This window comes from Erinaceus europaeus, chromosome 8 (genome assembly GCF_950295315.1).
Source record: "Erinaceus europaeus chromosome 8, mEriEur2.1, whole genome shotgun sequence".
Classification (NCBI taxonomy): domain Eukaryota; kingdom Metazoa; phylum Chordata; class Mammalia; order Eulipotyphla; family Erinaceidae; genus Erinaceus; species Erinaceus europaeus.
Window position 1 is genome coordinate 71633533 of NC_080169.1, and position 27653 is coordinate 71661185.

General features: G+C 37.6%; 1 protein-coding gene across 1 annotated transcript in view; it reads right to left on the bottom strand.

Moving 5' to 3' along the window:
• Positions 1-27653, bottom strand: part of RELN (reelin) — a 561009-nt gene that overhangs the window by 101165 nt on the left and 432191 nt on the right. Inside the window, exons 27-35 of the mRNA XM_060195660.1 lie at positions 21551-21783; positions 15636-15793; positions 13559-13766; positions 12012-12088; positions 6611-6769; positions 6237-6425; positions 5423-5696; positions 1221-1361; positions 798-975 (exon numbers count right to left, since the gene is read on the bottom strand). Coding sequence (XP_060051643.1) covers positions 798-975; positions 1221-1361; positions 5423-5696; positions 6237-6425; positions 6611-6769; positions 12012-12088; positions 13559-13766; positions 15636-15793; positions 21551-21783 — 1617 coding nt within the window. The remainder of the gene's footprint in view (positions 1-797; positions 976-1220; positions 1362-5422; positions 5697-6236; positions 6426-6610; positions 6770-12011; positions 12089-13558; positions 13767-15635; positions 15794-21550; positions 21784-27653) is intronic.

The following is a 27653-nucleotide window of genomic DNA, read 5'->3' on the forward strand; positions in this document are numbered from 1 at the left end:
AGTTGGTCCCCCCTTGCTGAAAGCTAGATGTAGCATGTATTAACATATGAAAATGTGCCAGTTTAGCACAGTTTCACACAATTGCTTAAGATCTCTCTAGCCAGACATCTAGGTTGAAATGCAATAATATACTAAGAATGTTTAAGAATAATTTGACTTAAATGTTTGGTTTTCTTAAGTCACCCAATGGTTCTACTGATAGAAGAAAAAGAAAAAAAGAGAAAAGAATTTTTATAATATCCCCCCAAATTACTGAAAGTTAGATAATAACACATGATATACACTTCTAAATAAATATATTATAGATTATATATTATAATATGTATATATTTCCAACAATTAGTAAAAATCTGATTACCAAAGGAAAGAAGAAAAATTTAATGCAATTTCACTCATTAGAAGAGAAAACATGATTTGGGCTAGAATGCAATAACTATGAATAAAATATTACGCCGTATAGGCTTTACTCATCTGTAGAATGTAGGTGACTAAAACAAATTTGCAAAAACAATGCTAACCAAACTGTTTCTTGAATTTTCTGAGAACTATGGTTATCGGAGTGGGATGGTGGAGTGGTGGTCAACTTTGGTGGAGGGTATGGTGACTCACATACAACATGTGTGGCTATGAAATTATACCCTTGAAACCTTATAATTTTCTACACTTCTATTAAACTATGAATAAAAATGAAAATAAAAATATAATATCATCCAAACCGATTTCAAAATGTATTAGTGTGGAGCAGTAAGGGAAGAAAGGGATTTCAGTAGCAGCATAGTGATAGAATCTTATCTGACCCCTTTAAAAATGAGAGATGTCCCAGACTTGATGGTTTCACCATTCAGATTCCCCCTCTCTGCACCATATACTTCCGGCCAAAGGTCAGGATGCAAGTTTCCATTGAAATCATCTTTAAGAATTGAGGGCAGAGAAACAACAGGAACGCAATAGGCTCCACCAAAGCCTCGGTCACATCTAAGTAGAGAAAATGTGAAGGAAGGGCGTTATTTGATGTGAGTTCAAAGAGCCATTTTTTTAAATTTACTTTTCTTTCTTTTACTGATTAAATGTCCTTTTACAAGATTGTGCTGTTTTAAGGGTACAGTTTGACATTTCCCCCAAATATGTGCTAGTATGCTTTACCTTCTACCCAGGTGTCACCCTCTCTTTACTATAGTCCACTGTATCCCTTCCCTTTTTAACCTGTTTTATTAACTTACACACAGCGTCCAGCATCACAAATCCCTTGTCCTGAGCACATCCAAGGGCACCCTGAGGCCAGCACAACATTATCAATAGCCCAGGTGTCAGCGTCGACTGTATAGTTGGCCTGAATCCATCTAAACCGGGTCCTGGGAGATCTAAAAACAAAATCAAAAATAAAAAACACCCTTAATTTGACAAGTAACACTGAAATCATGATTTTAGCATTTTATTTCTCTTTTTAGTTTATTTTTCCTTCAGGTTTCAGTTCCCTATTTGAAATACTTATTTTCATACCAAGGATTAGATGCTGTTCCCTCCTGAAACTTTTTTTAAAAATTGCTTTATTAGGGAAATAATGATTTACAAGACAGTTGTTGCATGGGTGCACAGTTTTATCTTTCTATGACAGATATATATATTTCAACACCAACTTAGGTCCTCTTCCTGCAATATGGATTTGGTCTCCAAGATTTATGCAAATCTGCCCCCCACCCCCGTCTCTGGCTTTGCTGCACTAGACTTGCCTAGTCCAAATTTCAATCTGTGCTTCACCTTTCATTCTTTGTTGATCAAATTACTAAGCTATTTTACCATTTCTGTCACACAAGATTTTTCGAAAGACATGTGTGAGGTGAAAAAATTGCTCTCAGCTATCTTTTTTTCCCCTTTTTTCTGTCTTTGAGCTACAAGTGTAATGCTAGTGTTTATACTCTCTGACTTTTAGTTTAATCAGTACTGGGAAAAAGACTGACAATGATAAACAGAAGAGACAGTTGGACTCATATAAACTTTTTGTCAAGAAGTTTTACTTGGGGGCCAGCTGGTGTTGCAACTGGTTGAGCACACACATTACCCTGAGAAAGGACCTGTGCTCCAGACCCTTCTCTTCATCTGCAGGGGTTAGCTTCTCTCCCTCTCCCCTCTCAACTTTTCTCTGTCCTATTTAAAAATAGCAAAGATAAAGAAGAAGGAAGAGGAGAAGGAGAAAAAAATGGCCACCAAGAGCTGTGGATTCATAGTATCACTGGCACTGAGCCCCAGTGATACTCTAGGGGCAATAAAAAATAAAATAGGGGTCGGGTGGTGATGCATCTGGTTGAGTGCACATGTTACAAAGCACCAGGACCTGGGTTTAAGCCCCCCAGTCCCCATTTATAGGGTGAAAGCTTCATAAATAGTGAAGCAGGGTTGCAGGTGTTTCTGTCTCTCTCCCTCTTCCTTCCTTCCTTCCTTCCTTCCTTCCTTCCTTCCTTCCTTCCTTCCTTCTTTCTTTCTTTCTTTCTTTCTTTTTCCTCCAGGGTTATTGCTGGGGATTGGTGCCTGTTGGACAGAATCCAATGCTCCTGTGGCCATTTTTTCAATTTTTTTTGGATAGGACACAGAGAAATTGAGAGGGAAGGGAAAGATAGAGAGGGAGAAAGATAAACACACCTGCAGACGAGCTTCACCACTTGTGAAACGACCCCCCTGCAGGTGAGGAGCTGGGGGCTTGAACTGGGATCTTTGCCTGGGTCCTTATGCTTTGTAATATGTGAGTTTAATGTGGTGTGCTACCGCCCAGCCCTCTGTCTCTCTCCCTCTCTATCTCCTCCATCCTCTCAATTTCCGGCTGTCTCTATCCAATAAATAAAGATAGTAAAATAATAATAATAATACTAAAAATGGTTTTACTTTCCCTAAATGGTTTCTGAGATACAGTAAGTGAGAGCACCATCAAAGTTTTGCCTTCACCTTGGTTTCTGCTGTTCTGGCTCCCTAACATTGAGGTTCAGGAAGAAATGCTGTACTGTCATATATTTTTTTTATATTACATTTGCAACCTGCTATTTAGAATATATTGACAGAAAACTATGAAGCCTAACCAAGCAGTAGGAATAGTCCCTTACTTTGGAACAGCTTGCAGAGCAGAAATATGTTAGTCAATTATCTGAATGTGAAATAGTCTACTTGAAGAATTTCAGTAATAACATTGCAACTGTTATTGTTTTCCCTACACAAGTTCTCCTTCAATGCAACACAGATGCTAGCACCACAGCTCTAAAACAGAAATCTAATCCACTCTGCTTAACACCCTTCACATGGACATCCAACACATGCAATGTCAAGGCTGACCTGCTTAAGATGACCTACATGGATTTTCCTTCATCTCCCTTCTTTCTTTGCTTTATTCTTTTTTTCTTGCCCCACAATTCCCCCATCAACTCATGTAATTTGGGCTTCTGGGGCTCTTCTGCTTTACAACAGCATGAATGCCTTCCCACTTGAACAAGCTCTATTCACTTATTTAGATTGAATTTAGACATCAGCTTCCCTAGAAAGCTCTTTCTGATCTATTGTAACTCACTTGGCCTCTGTGTTTCAATACTATCCCTGAGTATTGCCTCTGCTATCCCATTGTATTATAAATAACGGCTAGATATGTATCATTGCAATACAGGCGCTTGTTTGATAAAAAAAAAAATACAAGTGAATAAATGGACATCAATTAAGTTGTAGGCACCCACAGACTTCTATTTTAGGTTAAATTCTAAAATGTTTTGGTTTCTGTTACTGTGTCACTTTCTATCACTTGGTTGTGCAACTATGAATTGGAATTAAGTCAATGAAAGAGATCTATAGTAAGTATTTAACACAAAGAACATTTATCATAACATTTGTGGCAGAATTGAGAATCCTATAGTAACTGTAAGAAAACTAAAGCTCAGTGGGCTGGGTGTGACACACCTGGTTGAGTGCACATTTTACAGTGTACAAGGACCCAGGTTTGAGTCCCTGCCCCTACCTGCAGGGGGAAAGCTTCACAAGTGGTGAAGCAGGGCTGCAGGTGTTTCTCTGTCTCTCTCCATCTCCCTCTACTTTCTTGATTTCTGGCTTTCTCTGTCCAATAAATAATTAAAAGAAAAAACAACTTAAAAAAAAAGAAAACTAAGGCTCAGTGAACTCAGGGACCCATTACCACCAGACTGAAGCTGAAGGGGATGTACTTGAGGCATAAAAAGAGAAGGAATATCTGTGTTTATTTCTAATTTTACCCTCCATTCTCTTGCCAGTCTCTGCCGCTGTCTGAATTTATCAGGGAGACATGAAGATGTGAAGAATCTGAAAAGATGAATTCCCTGTAATTTATAACAGGGCAGAACAACATAAGAGTCGAGTCTGGAAGTGGCATGGGAGGAGTAGTAATGAGAAGGCACAACTCTAATCAGATTTACTACAGTAAACAAACAATGGTAATATTCTCAAATTATCCAAGCATCCAAAGTACAAAAATGGCAATGTATTGTAAGTCTCCCTAAAAAATTTTTTGTTTGTCTTTGTTTACCCGAATTCCTCAGTTCTATTTTGTGGTAGTGCAGGGGATTGAATTTAGGACACTGAAAGCCAATACATATCTTGAATGTGATCTGAAATGCTGGGTGGGGAAGAGAGATGTGAAATAATATCAGTATCCCAAAGGACCAACCTTATATTGATCTATTGTGGTACTGAGAAAAACTCTTCCATATTAGGGGTACTTTCCTGTATGTGATGATTTCACTTACCGCTTAATGTGAATAAGTGAGTCTGAGTTTGGGTAAATAATTCATTTTTAAGCTCTCTGTCTCTCTTTCTCTCTCTCTCAGAAACAGAGAAGCAGAGAGGAAGTGAGAGACCAACACAACAAAATTTCCTTCATTGCAGTGGTAGTTGGGTTCAAACCTGGATTATGCACATCACAAAGTAGCACACTACGCAAGTGAGCTATTTCTCTAGTCCTAGATATTAAGTTTCACAGCAATTTGAAAACTGGACTTGGTTTGCCTCCTCATGCTGCCAAAGAACACAAAAATTCAGCCTTGCAAAACTTCTGAAATTAATGACTACACTTAAAAAACTGCAACTGGACAGAGGACCTAGTGGGAGTTGTAGTGTTATGTGGAAAACTCAGAAATGTTATGCATGTACAAACTATTGGATTTACTGTTGAATGGAAAGCATTAATTCTCCAATAAAGAAATTTAAAACAAATGAACAAAAAAAAATTTGGAAGAGAAAAAGCAAAAACAAACAAACAAAAAAACTGCAACCCAAAGCACACCACCCCCCCATCCCGCCCTGGCACATTACATGCATAATTATCAAGAGAGCAACAGAATTACCAAGTAGAAACACGATTATTTTCAAATCAAGTGACAGAAACCTAAAGTTCTAACTTGTAACCAAATGACATTCTCACATGGTAGAAAATGGGAGGTAGACTGTGATCCGCTTCCAATTCTGGAACCTTTCTGAGGTGTAAATTGAACTTTCTGTGTAGTGCAGACAGCCAATGGTTGGAGGAACACACTCTTCAGTGACAAGATGCCAGTCCTTGCCATTGTTCAGAGAATACTGGAGCTGTACACTGTGGGAAGCACTGAAAGGTTTGCTACAGCCCATGTTCATTTCAAACTGCAAGAAGGTAGATGCTGACACATGGAAGTCCCAGGTCTCAGCATAACGAGGTTTTCCTACAAAAAAGCAAAAAGTTTAATTGCACAGTTCTTTTCTTACTTGGCAATTATACTTCTCATGAACAAGTTCTATAGTAAAGAAATCATGTCTTATTTTCAGTGTGGTATATGTACTTTGACTTTTCTTCTCATGTTAACCATTTCTACTTGGTTAGCACAGACATAAATATACAGTAAGCCACTAACATGAATAATTTTCCCTCATTGAGAAGAGCTTACAGAATCTTAAATCATAATTCTGTAAATTTTGAAACAAGAAGGTATTTTCAAATAGACATTTATTGTTCTGCTTTTTTAAAAAAACTAATCATTATACATATTTCTAGAAAGACAGCTCCAAAAAAATATAACTGCTATTGGGGTTATCAAATTTTATCAGAGGACACCACAATTCTTTTTCCATGAACCTCCCTCATCACTGTCATATAGCTGTTTTCATCAGGTAACAGTGTTGTATTTGAAATTCCCTTGTGTCTTGACTCATTTTAGTATTCTAGCTAATTAAATATTCTCCCTTTATTTAGTGAAAATGTATACCTATGTTTTCAGTAAATATCAAAGCAGTATCCATAGAGAGACAGTCAATATCAACTTGACCTCCTTGGATTCGGTACCAGTTAGTTTGCAAATCTATGGAGCCATCAAATTTGTCTTGAAACCCAGTTTGAGAGCTGTCATTCATTCCTATAAGGACATCATCCAAGGCCCATTGGGCTGAATGCTTCCCTGAAATGAGATGAGTAAAGGCAGTTAGAGAAAGTCGATTATGTAGCAAGATGAACATCTTTATGACCATCATTTTAAATCTAATTGTCTACAAATTGACAGCAAAGTAAGAATACACAGTACAATGTGACTTTAACTGTGTGACTGAAATGAGACTAGGAAAGCTAGGGTGAGCAGTAACTTACCATGTTGGGGTTGCCACCATCGAAAAGCTGTTGCTGGTGTCTTTGCCTCCCGTGGCAGGTCAATGGAAATTATCTGCGGTTCCAGAAACGACATGAAATCCAACTCTCGGAGTAAGTGCCAGAGAATCCCATTGTCATTTGAATATTGAACAACCAGCCCTGAGTTAAGAGACATAAATTCAGTTATTTGGAAAGCTTTCCTAAGAGCAAAAAGGGTCAAGAAATGGTATTTCTAAATGATAAGATTGCATCAGAAACATTGAATTGCATCTCAGAGAATGAGGGTATGTTCGTCTAACTCTCAAGAAATGAACTGGTAGACCTGAAGGCTCATCAATTTCTTGACAGTGTCTAATGCGCCAACTCTCAGGAAATGGAGGGAAAAATACATAAGCTCTCTTTAAAGATCACTCAGCTCTGTATAAGTGATGAGTAGGTTGGTAAGGGGAACATAAAAATCCAGCCCAGATCATGCATTTGAATTTTAGATCCTGTTTTGCACTTTACAAAGTCTCGTATCATTATTATACACTTGGCAGAAATATTTCAGTCTTCCCAGCACAAAATCAAGTAGTGCTCTTTGGTGCCAAAACGCCAGATAATAAGAACAGCCTGATCTGAAAATCTATTAAGTGGAAGAAGACCCTTTTACTGGCATTTCATACTTTGTCAGACTGGTTGCTGAAACCTAAATGAAGTATAATTATTAAATAGTAAACAAACAAAACCCTCATTCTTTTCTAATGTTAGTTTTACCTTTCTTTCTCTGTGTCACTATTTCCTCTCTAACTTGCTCCATGATACCCAATGTCCTTTGAGAACCAGAGTAGTATGATTTAAGGAACTGCACATTAAAATCTGAGAAATCTCTCTCTTTTAAAAATATTTTCTTTTATTTTCTCTCTTTTTAAAAATTATATATTTATTGGACAGAAACTGAAAGAAGAGGGGGAGATAGAAAGGGAGAGAAACAGAGATAGTTGCAGCATGCTTCATGGCTTGAGAAGTTTCCTCCTTATAGGAGGGGCCATGGGGCTTGAACCCAAGTTATTGTGCATTATAATATGTGCCCTATGTGCACCACCACATAGCCCAAGTCTGAGGAACCTCTTGTCATGGGCTTGACCCAGTTTGCATCCGGCCCCTACCACACTGAAGGAAACTTTGGTGTTGTGGTGCCTGTCTCGCTGTCTCCTTATCTTTCTGTCTGAAAAAGTCAGGCTGGAGTAGTGATTTACCAGGGGTGACCAAAACAAATCCAAACAACAGCAACAACAAAAAATTTAAAGAATCTTACCATTTCACTTGCTGTCCCTATTATCACTTGCGGAAGCATTTTTATCTTAAAAATGAGCACACAGGAAGGACACTAGAACTTTGATGGTGAATTTGGTGAGGTACATTCAGCTGTGAAACCCTCCTCTAGAAACTTACACAGTATTATAAGCCAATAAAAAATAAAATTTTCTAAATAAGTAAATACTTAAACATGGAGAGGATGATATTGAATGCAAGGGAAAGAACTGCTAATGATATGGAAACCAACAACATTTTGTTGGTGGAGGGTGGTGGTAAAAAACTTTCTTGGCATCTAGTTGTTTATGCTTAATTGCTCCTAAGACAAGCACATCATATTTGCAATTATGAGTGGGGCTACTAAACTACCTTTTGAGTATTCACAGAAGTTACATTTAGTCAAGTTGTACTTTTATGTTAATTTTACTCAATTAAAAGCTTTTCTGAGGAGCTGGGTGGTAAAGCACCTGGCTTAGCACTCCTATTACCATATGAAAGAACCCAAGATCAAGCTCCTAGGCCCCATTTGCAGGGGTGAAGCTTCTGAGTGGCGAAGCAGGTCTTTCTATCTCAGTCTTCCCTCTCAATTTCTCTTTTCCTATTAAAATAAAATAAAAGCCCAGAAAAATGACTACGGGGAGTGGTGGATTCATCAGGTAGGTACTGAGCCCCCAGTGATAGCCTTGGCTATAACTTTTTTTTTTTTTTTTTTTGCCTCCAGGGTTATTGCTGGGGCTCAGTGCCTGCACTATGAATCCACTGCTCCTGGAAGCCCCCCCTTTTTTCTTCCCTTTTGTTGGCCTTGTTGTAGCCTTATTGTGGTTATTGTTGTCGATATTGTTTTTGTTGGACAGGACAGAGAGAAATAGAGAGAGGAGGGGAAGACAGAGGGGAAGAGAAAGATACCTGTAGACCTGCTTCACCACCTGTGAACCCACTCCCCTGCAAGTGGGTGGGGGGGGGGTCTAACTGGGATCCTTCCACCAATCCTTGCGCTTTGCGCCAAATGCACTTAAGCTACTGTGCTACCGCCCGACCCCCGGTTATAATTTTTTATATATATTTTATTGCCACCAGGGTTATCGCTGGGGCTTGGTGCTGGTACTATGAATCTGCCGCTCCTAGAGGCCATTTTTTCCTTTTATTTTTTATTTATTTTTTTACTTGATAGGACAGAGAGAAATTGAGAGAAAGGGGAGATAGAGAGGGAGACAGACAGACACATGCAGATCTGCTTCATTGCTCATTAAGTGTCCTTCCTGCTGGTGGGAGAGTGGGGGAGTGGGGTCTAGAACCTGGATCTTTGCACATTGTGATTAAAAAAAATAAGTTTTTTTTAAATTGAAGAATAAAGCTGTTATGGAAAATTCTAAGTAATTCATGGTACTTACGAAGACTTTTCAATTTCTCCATTATACATTTATCAGAACACCATAGTACTTTGTCATACTGGATGGCAAAGAACTCATGAAATTTAGTTTCAAGAAGTATTAAAAAGTAGAATTAAAAGAAATCCATTTGGTTAATTGACAGCATATGAATAACTTAACTCATCTGATAAGAGATGGCGAGAACAGTAATGGTTAATAAACAAAAATTAGAAATTTCAGGAGAATTAATCCTACCATATTTAAAATAGAAGAAGCGGCCACATTGAATAAGAGGATAAAAAATAATTCAATAGGAACTGTCTGAGGAGGTGGTATACTACATACAGGTGTAGAGATGGGGAGTCAGCTTCAAAAGCTTGGGGTGAGACAAATGTGCTGGGCAATGAAAAGAGTAACACCAGAATTCATGAGGGATATTGAAACTAGGCTTTTCCCGATATTTATTCTCTAATCAAGTTGAGGGATGCCTGCAAATCTAATCTTTACATCGTAATATTTGCTCAAAATATACCACACTGACTTAATAAAACTATTTATTTATTTATTTATTTATTTGGGTAGAGCCAGAGAGAAATCAATCCAGCAGACTGTGAACAGATCCATCAGTAAGACACTGAAGCCTCTGAGAGGGGAGATTGCACAGTGGAAATATGGAAAACACTTTCATGCCTGAGACTCCGAGGTCCTAAGCTCTATTACCAACACTACCATATGCCAGAGTTGAGTAGTGCTCTGATAAAAAATTAAAAAAAAAAAAGTAACTGAGGACTTTTGCCAACAACAATGTAAATTAGCCATCTTAGAAATAGGTCTTCTGGCCCTAGTTAAGTTTTCAGATGACTTCATCCCCCTGGCTTTTATTTTGCATCCAACCCATTGTTGTTGTTTTTAATATGTGTTTGGAAAAGTAGTATTTTTTAAAGTGTGTGTTGTTTGTGTGTATGCTTAGAGAGACAGGCAGAGAGAAGCCAAAACACTGTTCCATCATATGCAGTGCCAGGGGTCAAACCCAGGGCACATTTTACCACTGAATTCTTTCTCCACAGGATCCTTCATAAGAGATTTTGAGTCAGACCTAGAACCACCAAATGTTCCTGATTCACAAAACTAGAAGATAACAAATATTTTTTGCTTTATGCCACACAGCTTTGGAGTAATTTATTCTGAAGCTGCACACCACCCCAGAATTTGCATTTTAAACAGACTCCCCAAAGATTCAGATGTATATTAAAATATTAGAATCAGCACTGCTCAAGAGTTTCATACTCCATTTGGCTTCTTCTTGTTACTTTCTTCCTCATTAACTTTCTCAGGAGTGTCACATATACCTGCAGGCAGCAATAAGGTCTGCAGCTAGGAAGCCCCAGTTCCAAAGGACAATGAAGGAGTGCCTTCCAGATAAGTATGAAACAGTGGAGAAATGCAGAAGAGGGAACCAGTAATCTCCATATTTTACATCAATTGCTGAGTCTCATTAACTGTGTCATCTAACACATTGTACATCTAAATAAAACAAGTCATTTCAGCTCATCTACCAAGTGTTCGAAGCATGTGAAACATTTCTCTTTTAAAATTACGACTCCATCTGCATTCTTCCCAGTCTTACTGAAAATAGCCTAATTTTGATTCTATATCCAAATATATTAAGTTGATGCTTCAGCTTAAGTAAAAAACAAACAAACAAACAAAAAAAAAACCTTTGCTTTCATCACTGGAATAGATTTGTTCAAGGATTTAGATGGATTTACATTTTAACAGCTAGTTTTCAATAAAAGGGTGAGACATGCCTGTGGGATGTGAATTACACGGGCCAGCTACTCTCTAGAGTAGCTGAGAGTAAGTTACTTGTTCCTAAGGGGATTCTAAGGAAATTTTCCTCACAGTCAAGACAACAGTACTTATAATTGAAGGCTAAGTAAAGGGCAGGGTCTGAAACATATGACAAGCAAATAATTCCTACTATACTTTTAGTGGGGCTGGGGGGGGGGGTTGTTCCAGCTCAGACATGAATAGGGGTATGTATTTGTAATTTTCAAGAGTCATACATACATTTGTGACACTATCCTAAAATTATCTACCTTAAAGTAACTTTATTATAAAGGTTAAAGGAAACATTATAGTGATCTACTCGTCACTATATTACTCACTAAAAGTTCATGCTCGCTATAACTAAGAGCTGTCCTTTTATCCAAGGATACAAGCACGCCAGCAGAAAAGCTGATGCAGAGCTCGATCGGCATTTATAATTACACTATACAAACACTCTCATGTTAACCTTCTCCACAAATAAGAGTCTCTGTTATGTTCTTTCCTTTAGTGGAAAGTTGTAAAGCAACAGGTCTCTAAAGTAAATATATGTTAATTCAGATTAGACACAGTAATTTTTCATGGGTGAAGATCTATATGAAGTGGCTATGGAAATAGCTTAACTGGTAGGTGTGACTAGCATGTTTGAGGCTCCTGGTTCTCTGGTTCTGCTCCACATGTACCTGAGTGGTGCTCTGACTTATCTTTCCAACTTTTTCTCATATAAAACTCTTTCTTTCTCATATGAAATAGTAACTAAATCTTTTAAAAAGGACCTGAATGACAAATCTTAGAGGTTATGGAGAAGTGAAGCAACGATATATCCAGGGTAGTATATCAATCTGTGAAATCTGGACCAAGCTTTATGGAAAAAGTGCTTTAATTTCTATGAAAATATAGCAGCTTACCTTCATTTCTAGCTCTAGGTTTGATACAGGTAATTCCTGAAGTTTTGCTTCCAATTTGTATGTAAAACTGAACAAGTCTGGAGGGAAAGATACCCTTCAGTTAATTTATAAATAGGCAAATTCAGGAGATGTTTAATCTTCTGTATTTTGACACATTAAAGTAACCATTATTAAGTATTACCTTTAAGCGTAAAAGGCATATGACAAGCACAAACTATATAGATTCTATAGCAGTTAATTTTGCAATCATTTAAAATGTTAACATGACATTCATTTTATTATGTAAATGATCCAAACAAATGAAAATAATTAAGTCTCACTTCATTGTGATAGTTACCTAATTCAATGACAATACTGAAATGAGAATCCTTAAATTTAGAAAGTATTCTTGGAGATTCAAGATGAGAAATAATTTAATATTAAGAAGCTGAAATCTACATTTACTTATGGACAGATATCTGCATGTGCCTTTCTAATTTAGACTTGGATGACTAGGATGAACTTACTTGGTATGAGGTGAATTATGCTTTAGTCCACCACAAACCAATATAGTGAGTGGACTTAGATGACAGACACTTCTCTGTGAGAAAGCCACAGAAGTAAGGATAAAAGTAAAAGAAAGTATGATACTGAATCACAGACTATAGTGGAGAATGGTCTAAAAGTTTCAAGTATTTCTTTTGTTTCTTTTCTTCAAGTTCTCAAATAATTTAACTGATGGGGAAAAGCACAGTTTTATACTATTTTGCTGGCCCTTAAAACTGAGCAGCTATTGTTTTTTTTACCAGTAGGTGTCAGTGTAGGTATTTTAAATTTCTGAAGTATTTTTTGAAATTATTATTATTTTATTAAGTGAGTAAAAACTAATCAAATAAATGGGATACATCACATTTGGACATAGGATTGAAAGATGAGAAAATTTTTGATTAACTTGGAATATATTAAAAATAACAAATAGGGAGTCGGGCTGTAGCGCAGCGGGTTAAGCGCAGGTGGCGCTAAGCTCAAGGACCGGCTAAGCTCAAGGACCAGCGTCAGAATCCCGGTTCGAGCCCCCGGCTCCCCACCTGCAGGCAGGTCCCTTCACAGGCGGTGAAGCAGGTCTGCAGGTGTCTGTCTTTCTCTCTCCCTCTGTCTTCCCCTCCTCTCTCCATTTCTCTCTGTCCTATCTCACAACAACGACATCAATAATAACTACAACAATAAAACAACAAGGGCAACAAAAGAAATAAATAAAATAAAATTTAAAAAAAATTTAAAAAAAAACTTAAAAAAAAACCCCAAATAATCATAATTAATAATGCAGAACTTTAGAAAACCAAGCTGAGAAAATTCAGGTGTACAGTTCTTGATAATGACTGTACTCTAATTATGAATTGTGCTACAATTTTTGTAGAAATAACTTAGTTTATTTTAGGGCTAAAGTTATGCTTTAAAAATATACATCTGAATTTATATAGAAAAATACCATGCAAAGTGTTTCAAGTCAGACCATATAGTGTAGTAAATACTATGTTCATGGAGAAGTATACCAATTCAACAGTTACCTGATATATCTGGTGTCCAGAGGAACAGTTCTTGCCTCCCTTTTTCCAGAGCCACTGAAGTAGAGTGACTTGCCATCATTTAGCGTTCCACAGCCGGTTCCGACCTGGCCTCCGGTTATCTTGTACCATAGAGGACTGAGTTTCCCTTCAAACCGGTCAAACATCTCACTATAATTAGGGACATTAGACACACAGGTTCCTTGTGCAGCTTCCAAGAAAAGAAATACAAGGGAGAGAGATTGTTGAAATCATTAAACATTAGGAGGAATAGTCAGTGCTTGAGCAAAGGAAACATTTCAGTAGGCATCAGGGGGAGTGAAATGACATGAAATTTGTAGCTCATATTATCTGTCTAAAATACTGTCATCATTACCATCATTAAAACCATTACTCAGCTTTCATACATTTTAGTGGAGAGACATTGGAAACCTTATATTTCCATGGTTTTTGAAACTTAGTGGATATATGCAAACTGAAAAGTAAAGTTTGTACTCAAATAAAATTTGCTCATTTGTTGTCCTTGTATTAGAAGATCAGTAAGTGAGCTAATCCTAGATTTGGAAAAACTCTGAAAACATAAGTGACAGCACTTGCCACAGAGAGCCTGCCACAGCATATGTTTGTCTTTGGTCACGCGCCAGACTAAGGGCACAACACTGGAAAGCTGGGCAGAATCCTTTTGAAGTTGCCTCCAGGAAAATTTCTAAAAAAGACTTTGAAGCTTATAATATTTTCTCTAATTTATTCTTTAATCTTAGTTCCCTTTTTATTTTTGCTTGTAATAACATCCAAGGATAACTGTGGTGAGAATACTTGTGAAGTTTTCTTTTGACAGCCTTGAAATGATCATTTTGGAAGCCAAATTTCACTTTAAATGTATCAAATAACATTTTAGACAGATTTATTTATCTTATTTGATAGGACAGAGAGAAATTTAGAGGGGAGGGAGATAGAGAGGGAGAGAAAGCCAGAAAAAAAACCCCTGCAGCACTGCTTTGTTGCCTGTGAAGCTTTTCCCTTGTAAGTGGGAATTAGGGGCTTGAACCTGGGTCTTCAAATCTGGTAATATGTGCACTTAACAAGATGCACCACTGCCGAGCCACCAAATCATATTTTTTTAAAAAATAAAAAGCAATTTTGAAAGTATGGGGAGACCCTCTAGAGTTAACTAGAGCTTGAGTTTGGGATTTAGAGAAAGAGTGCCAGGATTTGAAGTCTAGCTCCAGCACTCCTAGCTGTGTGATGCTGGGAGAGTTAGTAATCCTCTCTGCCTCAGTTTTCTTCCTTTTTTTTTAAAAAAATTATTTATTGGGAGGATTAACGGTTTACAGTTGACAGTAAAGTACAATAGTTTGTACATATGTAACATTTCCTATTTTTCTACATAACAATTCAACCCCCACTAGGTCTTCCTCTGCTATCATGTTCCAGGACCTGAACCCTCCCTCCCACACCAGAGTTTTTTACTTTGGTGCAATACCTCAGTTTTCTTAAATGCAAACAGGGTTAATAACAGTACTCTGACCGTATGAGGACCTTTGTTAGAATTAAACGAAATAAAAAATATTTACATGCTACTTCAGACATGAATTAGCATCTCAAGCAGTACTATTATCACTATGAGTAATAGATCTTCTTAAAGTGAAATACAAAAACTAACTATCCATTTATTGGATAGACACAGCTAGAAATTGAGAGGGAAAGGAGAGGTAGAGAGGAAGGGAAGCAGAGAGACATCTGAAGCGCTGCTTCACCACTTACAAAGTTTTCCCTCTGCAGGTGGGCACGGGGGACTCAAACCCGGTCCTTGTGCATTGTAACACATACACTCAACCAGGTGCACTACCACCCCTCACATAAAGTGAAATCTTTGTTATTATGGTTTTCTTCCTTAGGCACTTCAAAACCACCAAACTATCTTATTAGCACTTTGTGTGCTTGGGGTACAAATTCAAACAAACAAAACTTGAAAAAGAATAAACTCAACTCTTTTTTTTTTTGTGGAATTAATAGTATGAAATGTAGTAAATAGAAATGAATATTTTACAAAATCCATCAGATATGTGCATGCCCTTACCAGTATACCCCAGGTCACAGAAACACACTCCTGAAACACAGTCCCCATGACCACTGCAGTAACTGGGACAAGGCTCTGATATGTATACTCCATCCAAACCAAAGGGAGGCACATTTTTATGTGAGCTGCTCTCCTGGATCCATCGGAATCTGGTTTTGCTGTTGGGAAAATCAAAATGTGTTTATTCTACTAATACTTTATATCAAAGCCCTAAATTATAGAAGGTTTAGAAAAATTCATCTTACTATCACTTGAATGTCATGATTGTTTGACTGGACATAACCTTTAAAAGGTGTCTCAGATTTCTCTCAACTTGATATTATTTTTCAGCATATTTCCTTAGTGGAGAATGCTATGTAAGGAATATTTTCAGTGGGAAGAAGCATAGGCTTTTTACTAATATGTTTTTCCCACTTTTATGCTTCTTTACTAATAGATATAAAACAAAATATTTCCTTCACCTAATGCTCCACCCTTCCTTTGTGTTAATTTATAATCATTTTCAGAAAAAGGCTATTTGGGAATTTAAAAAACCTACCTGTTGTTTTTCTTGCCTTTCTTTTCATCTATCATCTTCAAATTTCTAAGACACACCTTCTGTGAACTCCTAGCAACCAGACAGATTGCCAATGGACACTGGTAGTTGCCAATGAACAAAAAGAGGATCCTGATTCCAGCATTTCAAAAACCCCGGAACACTAAAGGACTGGGTTGTAACCCAGTTCTTCTCTCCACACAACATTTTGAGGCCACAGTATAAAACTTATCCTGGTTGCTTTCCAGTCCTTTCAACACATCTCCATCTTCCCCATCCTCTCTTTAAATACCTTAATGGACACACACTTGTAATTTCATATCAGGAAAACATCTTTTTTTTTTCTTTCAGTTCTACCAACATCAAAGAGTGAAGATGGATAAAACTATCAAGATTCAAATTAATTCTGCTGTCAATACTCACAGTCTTTTGAGTGGATCCAGTGTCTTAGTAAACAAGAGTAAAGAATCTTTTTATTTAAGATTAATAAAGGCTGTCAAGCACAACTATAGACTAAGACAGCTCCTCACCCTCTCTATATTACAATGAAAATAGCAAGGTAGTATCAGAATGTATTTATTTCAGGTATTTTAAATAGCTTTAGAAATTTGATGACTGAATCATAATGTTGGTTCCCCTCTCTCACCCTGCAAAACTTTAATCTCACCTTTAATCTTACTTACTCTTGGAAAAATTGTAAAATATAACCAGCAATGCAATTTACTAGGTTTAAAAGTGTTCAGAGATTAATACTCTGTTAATATACATTCATTCTTCACTATGTTAAAAAGGAAGGTAAACAGATATTGTGCTTAGAGTTTATTTAATGTATGTTGGATTTATTTTTGATAATTTATTTCTTTATTCATGAGAAAGATAAGAGGAGAGAGACAAAGAAACAGACATAATTCTAGTAGATGTGCTGCTGGGGATTGAACCTCATGGTTGAGAATCTAATGCTTCATACACTGAGCCGTCTCCCAGACCACTTTATTTATTTATTTATTTATTTATTTATTTGTAATTGTCACTAGGGCCTTCCAACTTTGGATTGACTTTTTCAGATAGAAAGAGACAGAGACGACAGCACTGAAATTTCCACCAATGCAGGGGGGCTGTACTCAGACCTGGGTCACATGCATGGCAAAGCAGCACACTATTCAGGTGAGATATTTTGCAAATCTTGACCTTTTCATTTTAGGCACAGGACAACTGAATCAATTAAATAAAAAGAAAATATGATTGTGACATCATGAACCTGAAGAAAATTTAATAACCCTATGAAGATATTTTTCTCTCAATGGGAGTAGGTGTATCTAACAAAAGCTTTTGTTACTTACTATAAGGAAAATTGCAAGATTTCTGGATCTCTTGCAAAAGAGGGTGCATATTTATATTTATACCTATACCTACACCTACACCATCTATATCTAGTCATGACAGTCTGGGAAGGAATGTAGGAAGTGATGATGGAGGAAAAGACAGAGAATAATTTAACATAATTTACTTCCCCTTCATCCTGTTTGTGTCCCAAATAAGAGAGCAGTAGAAAACAAAACAAAACAAGACTATTTCTTCTCCTCTTCCCCAGTTGTCATCTTTGCCCAGAGGACACCCAAGTGACAAGGAGAATTTGTTTTTATCCCTTCCTTCCTACTGCCATACTTCAGCGAGGTTTTGCATTTGCTCTTCAAACTGAGATGGTTTGTGCACACTTGCTTGTCCTGTACAGTGTACACAGGTATTGAATGGTGGTGAAGAGAACATACTGCAGAATATTAAGCAACTGTATTCCTAGTTGCCCCTGGAACAATGACTTTTCACATTCTGTGTAGGAATCTATAGTAGTCTGTATGGCTCTGAGAGTCAGGAGGAATAAAACAGAAAATACGTACTGTCAATCTATTCTGTAGGCAAGAACTAAGAAAATTAAGATGAACACAAACTGTTCCTCTGAGAAAACGATCTTAGAATTATTTGTGAAAGAGCAGTACTCTACTACAAACATGCTGCCTCGTGGTAATATAGTTCAAAATTTTAGCAAATTTCACACTTTGAATTCTCAGCTTTCCCACACTTCATTTGGAGATATCTGAATTGAACATATTGTGGGAGGACCAATAAGAGCTAATTTACTTGGGTTAAAGTAGAAACATATTTACTACTCTTTAGTAGGGAGGTTTATGTCATTGATGCTATCAAGCAGTAAGCTGGATGTATTCAGATAAACTAGGAAACTTGATTCTGTTGGGGAATATTTTTTCTTCCAAGAGCTAAGGCCCAAGAAACTGCTGCTACACTGGGAGCTTGACTTTGTTATGATCATGTCAATGTTCTCTTATTTCTCATATATACCTTCATCAGCTGGATTATTCCATCAAGCTAACTGCAGTTTCAGATTCTACTCTACAGCTTTGAGGAATCAAACCAGATTTGTGTTCCTTGGATTTTGATTTTATTGACTGCATAATTGGGCTAGTTTTGATGTGTTCTAGTTATTGTAGTAGGTATGTATCATTTGATGCTCTGACTCCTCAATTTCATGAGTGTTGTACCTATCTATTTTGGATTAGCTGTTCTTGGTCACAGTTTCTGAAAAGTATGAAAAAGAGGTAGGTGGTGGTGGGGTTGGGGCGAGGAGAACAAAGGCCAAACTGTTACTATGTCAAGAAGAAAGCAAGAGGAGATTAACATTTAGTTGCAAACATAGAAATATTTGTATGGAAAAGATATCTCAGAGGATGAAGCACAGAGGGAATAACCAATAGATGAGAAGACTAGATTAGGAAGCCTCTTTTATATAGTAGAGCTGTCATATTCAAGGAAGCTTTTGTGTTCTATTTAGAAGTACCTAGCTAGTTTTTAGAATTCTTATGGATTGAAAAGACGTAGAATAGCCAAAACAATCTTGAGAAGAAAGAACAGAACTGGGGGCATCACACTCCCAGATCTCAAGCTGTATTAAAGAGTCGTTGTCATCAAAACTGCTTGATACCGGAACATGAATACACACAATGACCAGTGGAATAGAACTGAGAGCCTGGAAGTAAGCCCCTACACCTATGGACATCTAATCTTTGACAAAGGTGCCCAGACTATTAAATGGGGAAAGATGAGTCTCTTAAACAAATGGTGTTGGAAAAAATGGGTTGAAACATGCGGAAGAATGAAACTGAACCACTATGTTTCACCAAACATAAAAGTAAATTCCAAGTGGATCAAGGACTTGGATGTTAGACCACAAACTATCAGATACTTCGAGGGAAATATTGGCAGAACTCTTTTCTGCATAAATTTTAAAGACATCTTCAATGAAACAAATCCAATTACAAAGAAGACTAAGGCAAACATAAACCTATGGGACTACATCAAATTAAAAAGCTTCTGCACAGCAAAAGAAGCCACTACCCAAACCAAGAGACCCCTCACAGAATGGGAGATCTTTATATGCCATATAACAGACAAGAGGCTAATAACCAAAATATACAAAGAGCTTGCCAAACCCAACAACAAGAAAACAAATAAGCCCATCCAAAAATGGGGGAAGGACATGGACAGAATATTCACCACAGAAGAGATTCAGAAGGCGGAGAAACACATGAGAAAATGCTCCAAGTCTTTGATTGTCAGAGAAATGCAAATAAATGCAATAATGAGATACCACTTCACTCCTGTGAGAATGTCATACATCAGAAAAGGTAACAGCAGCAAATAATGGAGAGGTTGTGGGGTCAAAGGAACACTCCTGCACTGCTGGTGGGAATGTCAATTGGTCCAACCTCTGTGGAGAACAGTCTGGAGAACTCTCAGAATGCCAGAAATGGGCCTACCCTGTGATCCTGCAATTCCTCTTCTAGAGGTATATCCTAAGGAACCCAACACATCCATCCAAAAAGATCTGTGTACACATATGTTCTTAGCAGCACAATTTGTAATAGCCAAAACCTGGAAGCAACCCAGATGTCCAACAACAGATGAGTGGCTGAGCAAGTTGTGGTATATATACACAATGGAATACTACTCAGCTGTAAAAAATGGTGACTTCACCATTTTCAGCTGATTTTGGATGGACCTTGAAAAATTCATGTTAAGTGAAATAAGTCAGAAACAGAAGGATGAATATGGGATGATCTCACTCTCAGGCAGAAGTTGAAAAACAAGATCAGAAGAGAAAACACAAGTAGAAACTGAACTGGAATTGGTGTATTGCACCAATGTAAAAGACTCTGGGATGGGAGAATACAGGTCCAAGAAGGATTACAGAGGACCTAGTGGGGGTTGTATTGTTATATGGAAACCTGGGAAATCTTATGCATGTACAAACTATTGTATTTACTGTTGAGTATAAAACATTATACTCAATAATGTCCCCAATAAAGACATTAAAAAAAAAGAATTCCTATGGATCATTTTCCTATGCTTCCCATACTTCTGTATCCTGCGCCCCTTAGATGAAGATTATCTATTGTGGTTATTCTGTCACTATCTCACCACTCTGTGTTGGGTGTGGGAGAAGTTAATAATTTGTCTTTTCTGTTAACAGGTCTTTGAATTAAGAGGATCCATATCCATGCTCTGGCTACATATAGATCATGACATCAACAATTTGGTGCTGATGCTGGTGGAAGTAGAATGGAGGAGATGTATAGAAGTCACTGGAGGAGAGAACACACTCATATGCAAGACAGGCAAATAACCAGGGCTAGGGCAGACTGGGGTAGATTGTTACATCAGTGCCTCCAAGTGAATCACAACTCCACGCCTACTTGTTATTCTCTAATGTGACTTTTCTGCCATTGTTATGAAAGGGAGAGCCCTTTTTTCTTTGTAATTTTTTCCTTCTTTTTCATTTTTAAGAACCAGGCCTTCCCACTTTTTCCTTAAGAGAGATATAGATAGAAATAGAGAGACACCATAGCACCTGTTACTTAAATACATGAGGTAAAGATTCTGAGACAAGGAAATGTTCCCAAGTAGTGGGAGGTATAACATATAATAAGAATGTGGGGGTCGGGCGGTTAACACAATGGGTTAAGCACACATGGCACAAAGTGGAAGGACTAGCGTATGGATCCCGGTTCGAGTCCCAGGCTCCCCACCTGCAGGGGAGTTACTTCACAGGCGGTACAGCAGGTCTGCAGGTGTCTATCTTTCTCTCCCTGTGTCTGTCTTCCCCTCCTCTCTCCATTTCTCTCTGTCTTATCCAACACCAATGACATCAATGGCAATGATAATAATAAACACAACAATGGGAAAACAACCAGGGTAACAAAAGGAAAAAAACGGCCTCCAGGAGCAGTGGATTCGTGGTGCAGGCACCAAGCCCCAGCAATAACCCTGAAAGCAAAAAAAAAAAAAAAAAAAAAAAAAAGAATGTTACCTGGAGGCAAGAGATCTTGGAATAACGATGGTAATTCTTGTCCATTCTTCAAAGTCTCCTGTGTGGTATATGGTAGGGTCACCCAATTCTCTGGCATTTCCCTCACATCCTTTGCCCGCAGAAGCTGGGTAACAGCCTTCTTTCACCAGAAACCAGGTCATACCAGCATCGTGAGAATACTGAAGAAGAACTGGGGCAGCGCTGCTAAACTGACTGGCACACCCTATGTTTAGCTGTTAAAAAGAAGAGCAGAATCATATAAGGTCCTGATGCAAAATCATAATTGAACAAACCAAGAGCTACAGCACTCAAAGTATGCTTTTTACTGAGCTTGCATTAAATTTATGAGAACATGTAAGACTTATTTCCAACCAAGATTCAATAGATATATCTTGGGATTATAGGAGGGAAGAAAGAAGCACAACTGATGTTAGAGACTTGGACAGAAGATCAGTAGCCAAGAAATTGCTTCCCACACCCCCTTTCCAGATGGCATAAACAGAGAGATGCAGAAAATGGAGAGTTGTTTCCTTCAAGGATAAGTGAAATGATGACTCCCTTTTGCTTTCAATAAAAAAAAAAATCTTTATTTTGTTTTCTTTTCTTTTGCAAAAACTCAATTATTTTCAGCTTAAATTAAAGTGCTATTTTTTTCCCCTCATAACATCAAATAATCAGTATAAAGAAATAAAATCCAGAAGTAGAATCATTGCTGATTTGTACACTTAAGTGGATGACTGCCATTTAAAAAAATAAATTGCAACCTCAATTTCACTATAACTACAGACCTGCTTTTATTTTCTCTTCTAGTCTTGGTCATCTAGTTAAATTTATTAAACTTCTATAAATTCCTATTTTTATTTAATATTATTTTATTATTATATGCATTATAAAGACTATCTTTTTTTCTTCCATTGAGGTAACCCAGTAGGTAACCCAGTAGGTCAAACAGTGGGTAGAAAGTCAGAGTTGTATATATGAGACCCAAATTTCATCTCTTGTCAAATGTCAGTTAAATTGTTTTTCTCTCTCTCACTAGTAAGTAGGCATTTTTTTCTTAACTTTTATATAGAGACAAAGGGGCAAAGAGAGTGAAAGAAACCACATACTGAACCTTCATTTGATGTGGTAATGGCTTGAAACAGGGATTTGTTCATGGTAAAGCAATTATCCAAATGAGCTATTTTACCAGCCCAAGATAGGCACATCTTAAAAAAAAATTCTAAGAACAAAAATCATCATTCTAAATGAATTAAGCAAAAAGGTGAAGGACAGCTACTTTGCTCATATGTGGAATATAGGTGAGTACATTAAATAATAAACTTGCTAAAATAATAGTAATCAAACTATCTCTTGGACTTTGTGAAAATGATGTTGGCTATGGAGGGGCACACAACTTTAGTGGAGGGTTGGCCTGTGGGTATGAAATTATACCCCTGAAATCTCATAATTTCGTAAAACTGTTAGATCACTAAAAAAGGGATAAACCATTCCTATGAGAAATTCTACTGATTCAAAATGTAGAAATATTTAAAATTCTGTTTATATATGCTCATTTTAAGTCAACTGAGTTTAAGCCAACCAAAATTTTTTTAACCACAAAACTGGAGATTATTATTACTTAAGCAGTTTCCAAATTAATATACAGTTTAGTTTTTACTGTTTTGGTTTATATTTTTTGGTAATTGCATATACCAAGCTTTCTCAATTTTAATTTTGTTATATGTTGCCTTACATAAGTGACCTTTACATATCTTATTTCATGTGTTGGCTGGAGCCACCATAGGATTTTATTGTATAAGATTTTACAAATAAGAATGTTCCATGTTTAGGGTTAGCATAATAGTTCACTTAGTGCACTGCACTGCCAAAAGTGTGACACAGGTTCAAGCCTTGCTGCCACCACCTCATTGAAGGAAGCTTTGGTGCTGTGACCCTCTCTCTATAATTCCCCCCACCCCCACCACCAGCATACACCTGTCTTTTTTGTATCTGAAAAAAGAAGAAGTCAGACTGGATAAGTGAATTCCAGAGATAAAAAAATAAAAATAAAATAATCATCTAATTTTATAGAGCAAAACTGAAAGAATAAAAAGGACATGATAGTAACTAAAAACAAAAACAAAAAAAACCCTGAAGAATTAAGGGACACTAGGGTCACAGGCAAATAATCGAAGAGATCAGCCAATTCACTCTTGTGACAATAAGTAGCTTGATCCATTCTTTAAAAAGAAAAGAATTACAGGGGCCAGGTGGTGGCACACTGGGCTAAACATACACATTACAGTGTGCAAGGACCCATGTTCAAGCCGCTGGCCCCCACCTGCAGTAGGAAAGCTTCATAAGTGATGAAGCAGGGCTGCAGGTGTCTCTGAGTCTTTACCTCTCTATTTCCTCCTCTCAATTTCTGTGTCTCTATCCAATAATAAATAAATAAAATCTCTTTTAAAAAAGAAAAAAATTACATATTTTCCTAATCTTTATTTCAGAGTTAGAAAATATTTCTCATAAAGATTGACATTTTGGGTAATAAAATTTTATCTTGACTTTATTCATCCAAGTTTATACAGGAAAAAGTCAACAGTATAATTAAGGATCTGACTTTCTCATATACATTAATAAACTCGTTTAACACAAATTCCTTTTATCAATAAATTTAATGACGCTGCCCATTAGTAAGCATAGTCTTTGATAGCATTTCATCATAAACATTTTGTGATTTCAACTTTTATTTATTTATTTATTTATTTATTTTGTCTCCAGGGTTATTGCTGGGGCTCAGTGCCTGCACTCCATATCCACTGCTACTGGAGGCCATTTTTCCCATTTTGTTGCCCTTGTTGTTATTATTATTGTTGTCATTGCTGTTGGATAGGACAGAGAGAAATCGAGAGTGGAGGGGAAGACAGAGAGGGTGAGAGAAACATAGACACTTGCAGACCTGCTTCACCACCTGTGAAGTGACCTCTCCCCCTCCACCCTGCAGGTGGAGAGCCTGAGGGCTGGAACCTGGGTCTTTACTTGGGTCCCTGAGCTCTGTGCCATGTGTGTTTAACCTGCTGCGCGACTGCCTGACCCCGTGATTTCAATTTTTATAACATTGTTTGGCTGATGGAATTTTTCAGCTCTGCTAATTCTGTACTTTTAATTGTTTTTAAATTTTTTTAAAATATTTATTTATTTATTGGATAGAGACAGACGGAAATCAAGAGGGAAGGGGATGATAGAGAGGGAGAGAGACAGAGAGACACCTACAGCACTGCTTCACCACTTACAAAGCTTTCCCCCTGCAAGTGGGGACTGGGGGCTTGAACTTGGGTCCTTGCTCATCGTAACATGTGCGCTCAACCAGGTGCGCCACCACCTGGCCCCACAATTTCTTTGTCACTTAATTTCTTTTAAAATTATCTTTATTTATTTATTGGATAGAGACATGTAGAAATTGAGAGGGAAGGGGATGATAGGGAGGGAGAGAGACAGAGAGACACCTGCATCCCTGCTTCATCACTTGTGAAGCTTTCCCCCTGCAGGTGGGGGCCGTGGCTTGAACCCGGGTCCTTGTGCATTGTAACATGTGTGCTTAACCAAGTGCGCCACCACCCAGCCCCTGTCACTTAATTTTTGATATTTTCTAGAACTAAACTTTTTACTGACTTTATAATTACTCTATCATGGTTGTTAATCTCATTTATAGTCATAATTTATTTCTGTGGAACCAGGGCCTTCTCACACATGCATACTTTCACGAATCCTAGGTTGCCTTTTTCATTGATTGATTGATTCATTCATTCATTCACTCACGCATGTAGATAGACAGACTCTACAGTATTGGAACTTCCCCCAGTGTCACTAGATTATTAATGTAGTGCTGGGTTTGCATCTGAGCAGGTCTGATGGCAAAGCACATGCCCTACTCACTGAGCAATCTTTTCAGACCATTAAAGTAATAAAAAAATCCATACTAAAAAATTCCTTTTGAATGCCCATGACCCCAGATTTGACCTCACTCATGCTCTTTGAACAAAGTACATAATTGCTTCCTATGCTTCTATATGTCATCAGTCCAGCAGCATATCTAATTCCAAATGTCCAAGTCAGTTCTCAATCAACATCCTTGAACAAATCCTCTTCTTCCTGCATTTCTGGTTTCCATGGTTGTAGTCAGAAATGTGAGCATCATTTTAGAATCCATTCTACCACCCAGTAGGTTGCCAAAAATCTCTTGACTATATGACTTGAACATCTTTCAAACTCATTTGTAGATCTTTATATCCCATGATCTACCTTAATCTGCCCTCTTAATTTCTTTTTTCTTAAAGGTTTACTTTTTAATCTTTATTTATTTATTGGATAGAGACAGCCAGAAATTAAGAGAGAAGGGGATGATAGGAAGAGAGACAGAAACACCTGCAGCTCGGCTTCACCACTCACAAAGCTTTCCCCTTGCAGGTGGGGACAGGGCACTTGAACCAGGGTCCTTGAGCAGTGTAACATGTATCCTCAACCAGATGCACCACCACTGAGCCCCCTTCTTCATTTCTTATTGTGGTAATTATTCTAGCATCATTACTCAAAATATTCCCAATAATCTGAGCAATTCTCTCTGCTACCTCTACAATCAGAGAGCCAAGACCCCACCATCTATTAGATCATTGCAATAGTTGCATAATTAATATATTGCATAATATACAAAGTGACTCATTAAAAGTCTAAATCAAAGTATGTCACTCTCCTGCTTTAAGAACAGGAGCTGAAGTCTGATCTTTTTCCCTACCTACTTCACTTTTCTCACTCTAGTAACAATGACATCCTTGTCACTTTTTGAAATTTTCCAAGAATACTTTTACTTCAAACCCTTTGTATATTTCATTTCTGTATGTAGAATGCTCTTCTTCAGATAGTTGCATGACTCATTTCTTTACATTCTCAGTTTAAGTCATTTAGTTGGGACTGGGCAGTGGGATACCTGGAAAAAGGGCATATGTTAACAACATGCAAAGACCCAGGTTCAAGCCCCCAGTCCCCACCTGCACAGTGGAAGCTTCATGAGTAGTGGAGCAGTGCAACAGGTGTCTCTCTTTCTCCTTTTCTATCTCTTCCTTCCCTATTCTGCCTCTCTCTATCAAGTAAATAAACAGATAAAATATTTTTAAGTTCTTTAGTTAGTGCGACTAGCCTGTCAACTCTTTATGAAATGGTAACCACCTCCACCATCTTGGATCACATGCTCTATACCTATTGACTTTATAGCCTAGAACAGGGGCTTGGTATTGGGTTGTTGGAAATGTCATGACACATATTTCTCTTTTTCCTCTTCCTTTCTTTCTTTTAAAAATATTTGCTTTTACATTTTATGTTAGAGAGATACAGAAAAATAGACACACACACAGGGAACCTCAGGTCTTTAGCATAATCATTATGCTGTCTTTCCAGACCCTATTTTTTCCATGCAAAAATGCATCATATGACTTTTCTGACAACCCAATACATAATACACACTTGATAAATTTTGTTAAATGTTGTGACCCCCAACAGGCTTGGGACTATTAGCATACAGTGATGTCTGCCTGAGGCGGGGACACAGAAGGGAATGTATAAACACCCGGACTTGGAGCAGCCCACTCTCTTTGGCTGCTGCTTCTTCTCCTGATCAGAAGCATCTCAGAGGTGCGCCATGGCTACTTCTCCTGGGAACTGAACACGTGTGACTCTGCTAGCCGGTAAACTTTTAGACCCTCTACAGCCATGAGAAACCTATACCTCAGCTGATAATTGTTTATCGTATGGGCTCTAAACTTTTGGTAACTATACTCAGACTTTATGGACCTAGCGTACTCTTAACCCCTGGTGATGATTGCTTATTTTGTGTATCTAAATATATGTCCCATGCTTTTGTAATGCCCTAATAAACCTTGTACTGTTTAAACCCGTTCTCAGCTCCCTGCTGTGAATCCTTTTATGTGTCGCAAGTCCCTAAACCCCCTTTAAGTTAAAGTTTCAACAATTAAATAAATAAATAAGAATACTTGCTGGTTTCCATTCCCTTCCTATTAAGTCAGTACCCGGATCATTACTATAGACTGGTCTGCAAAGTACAGGCTTT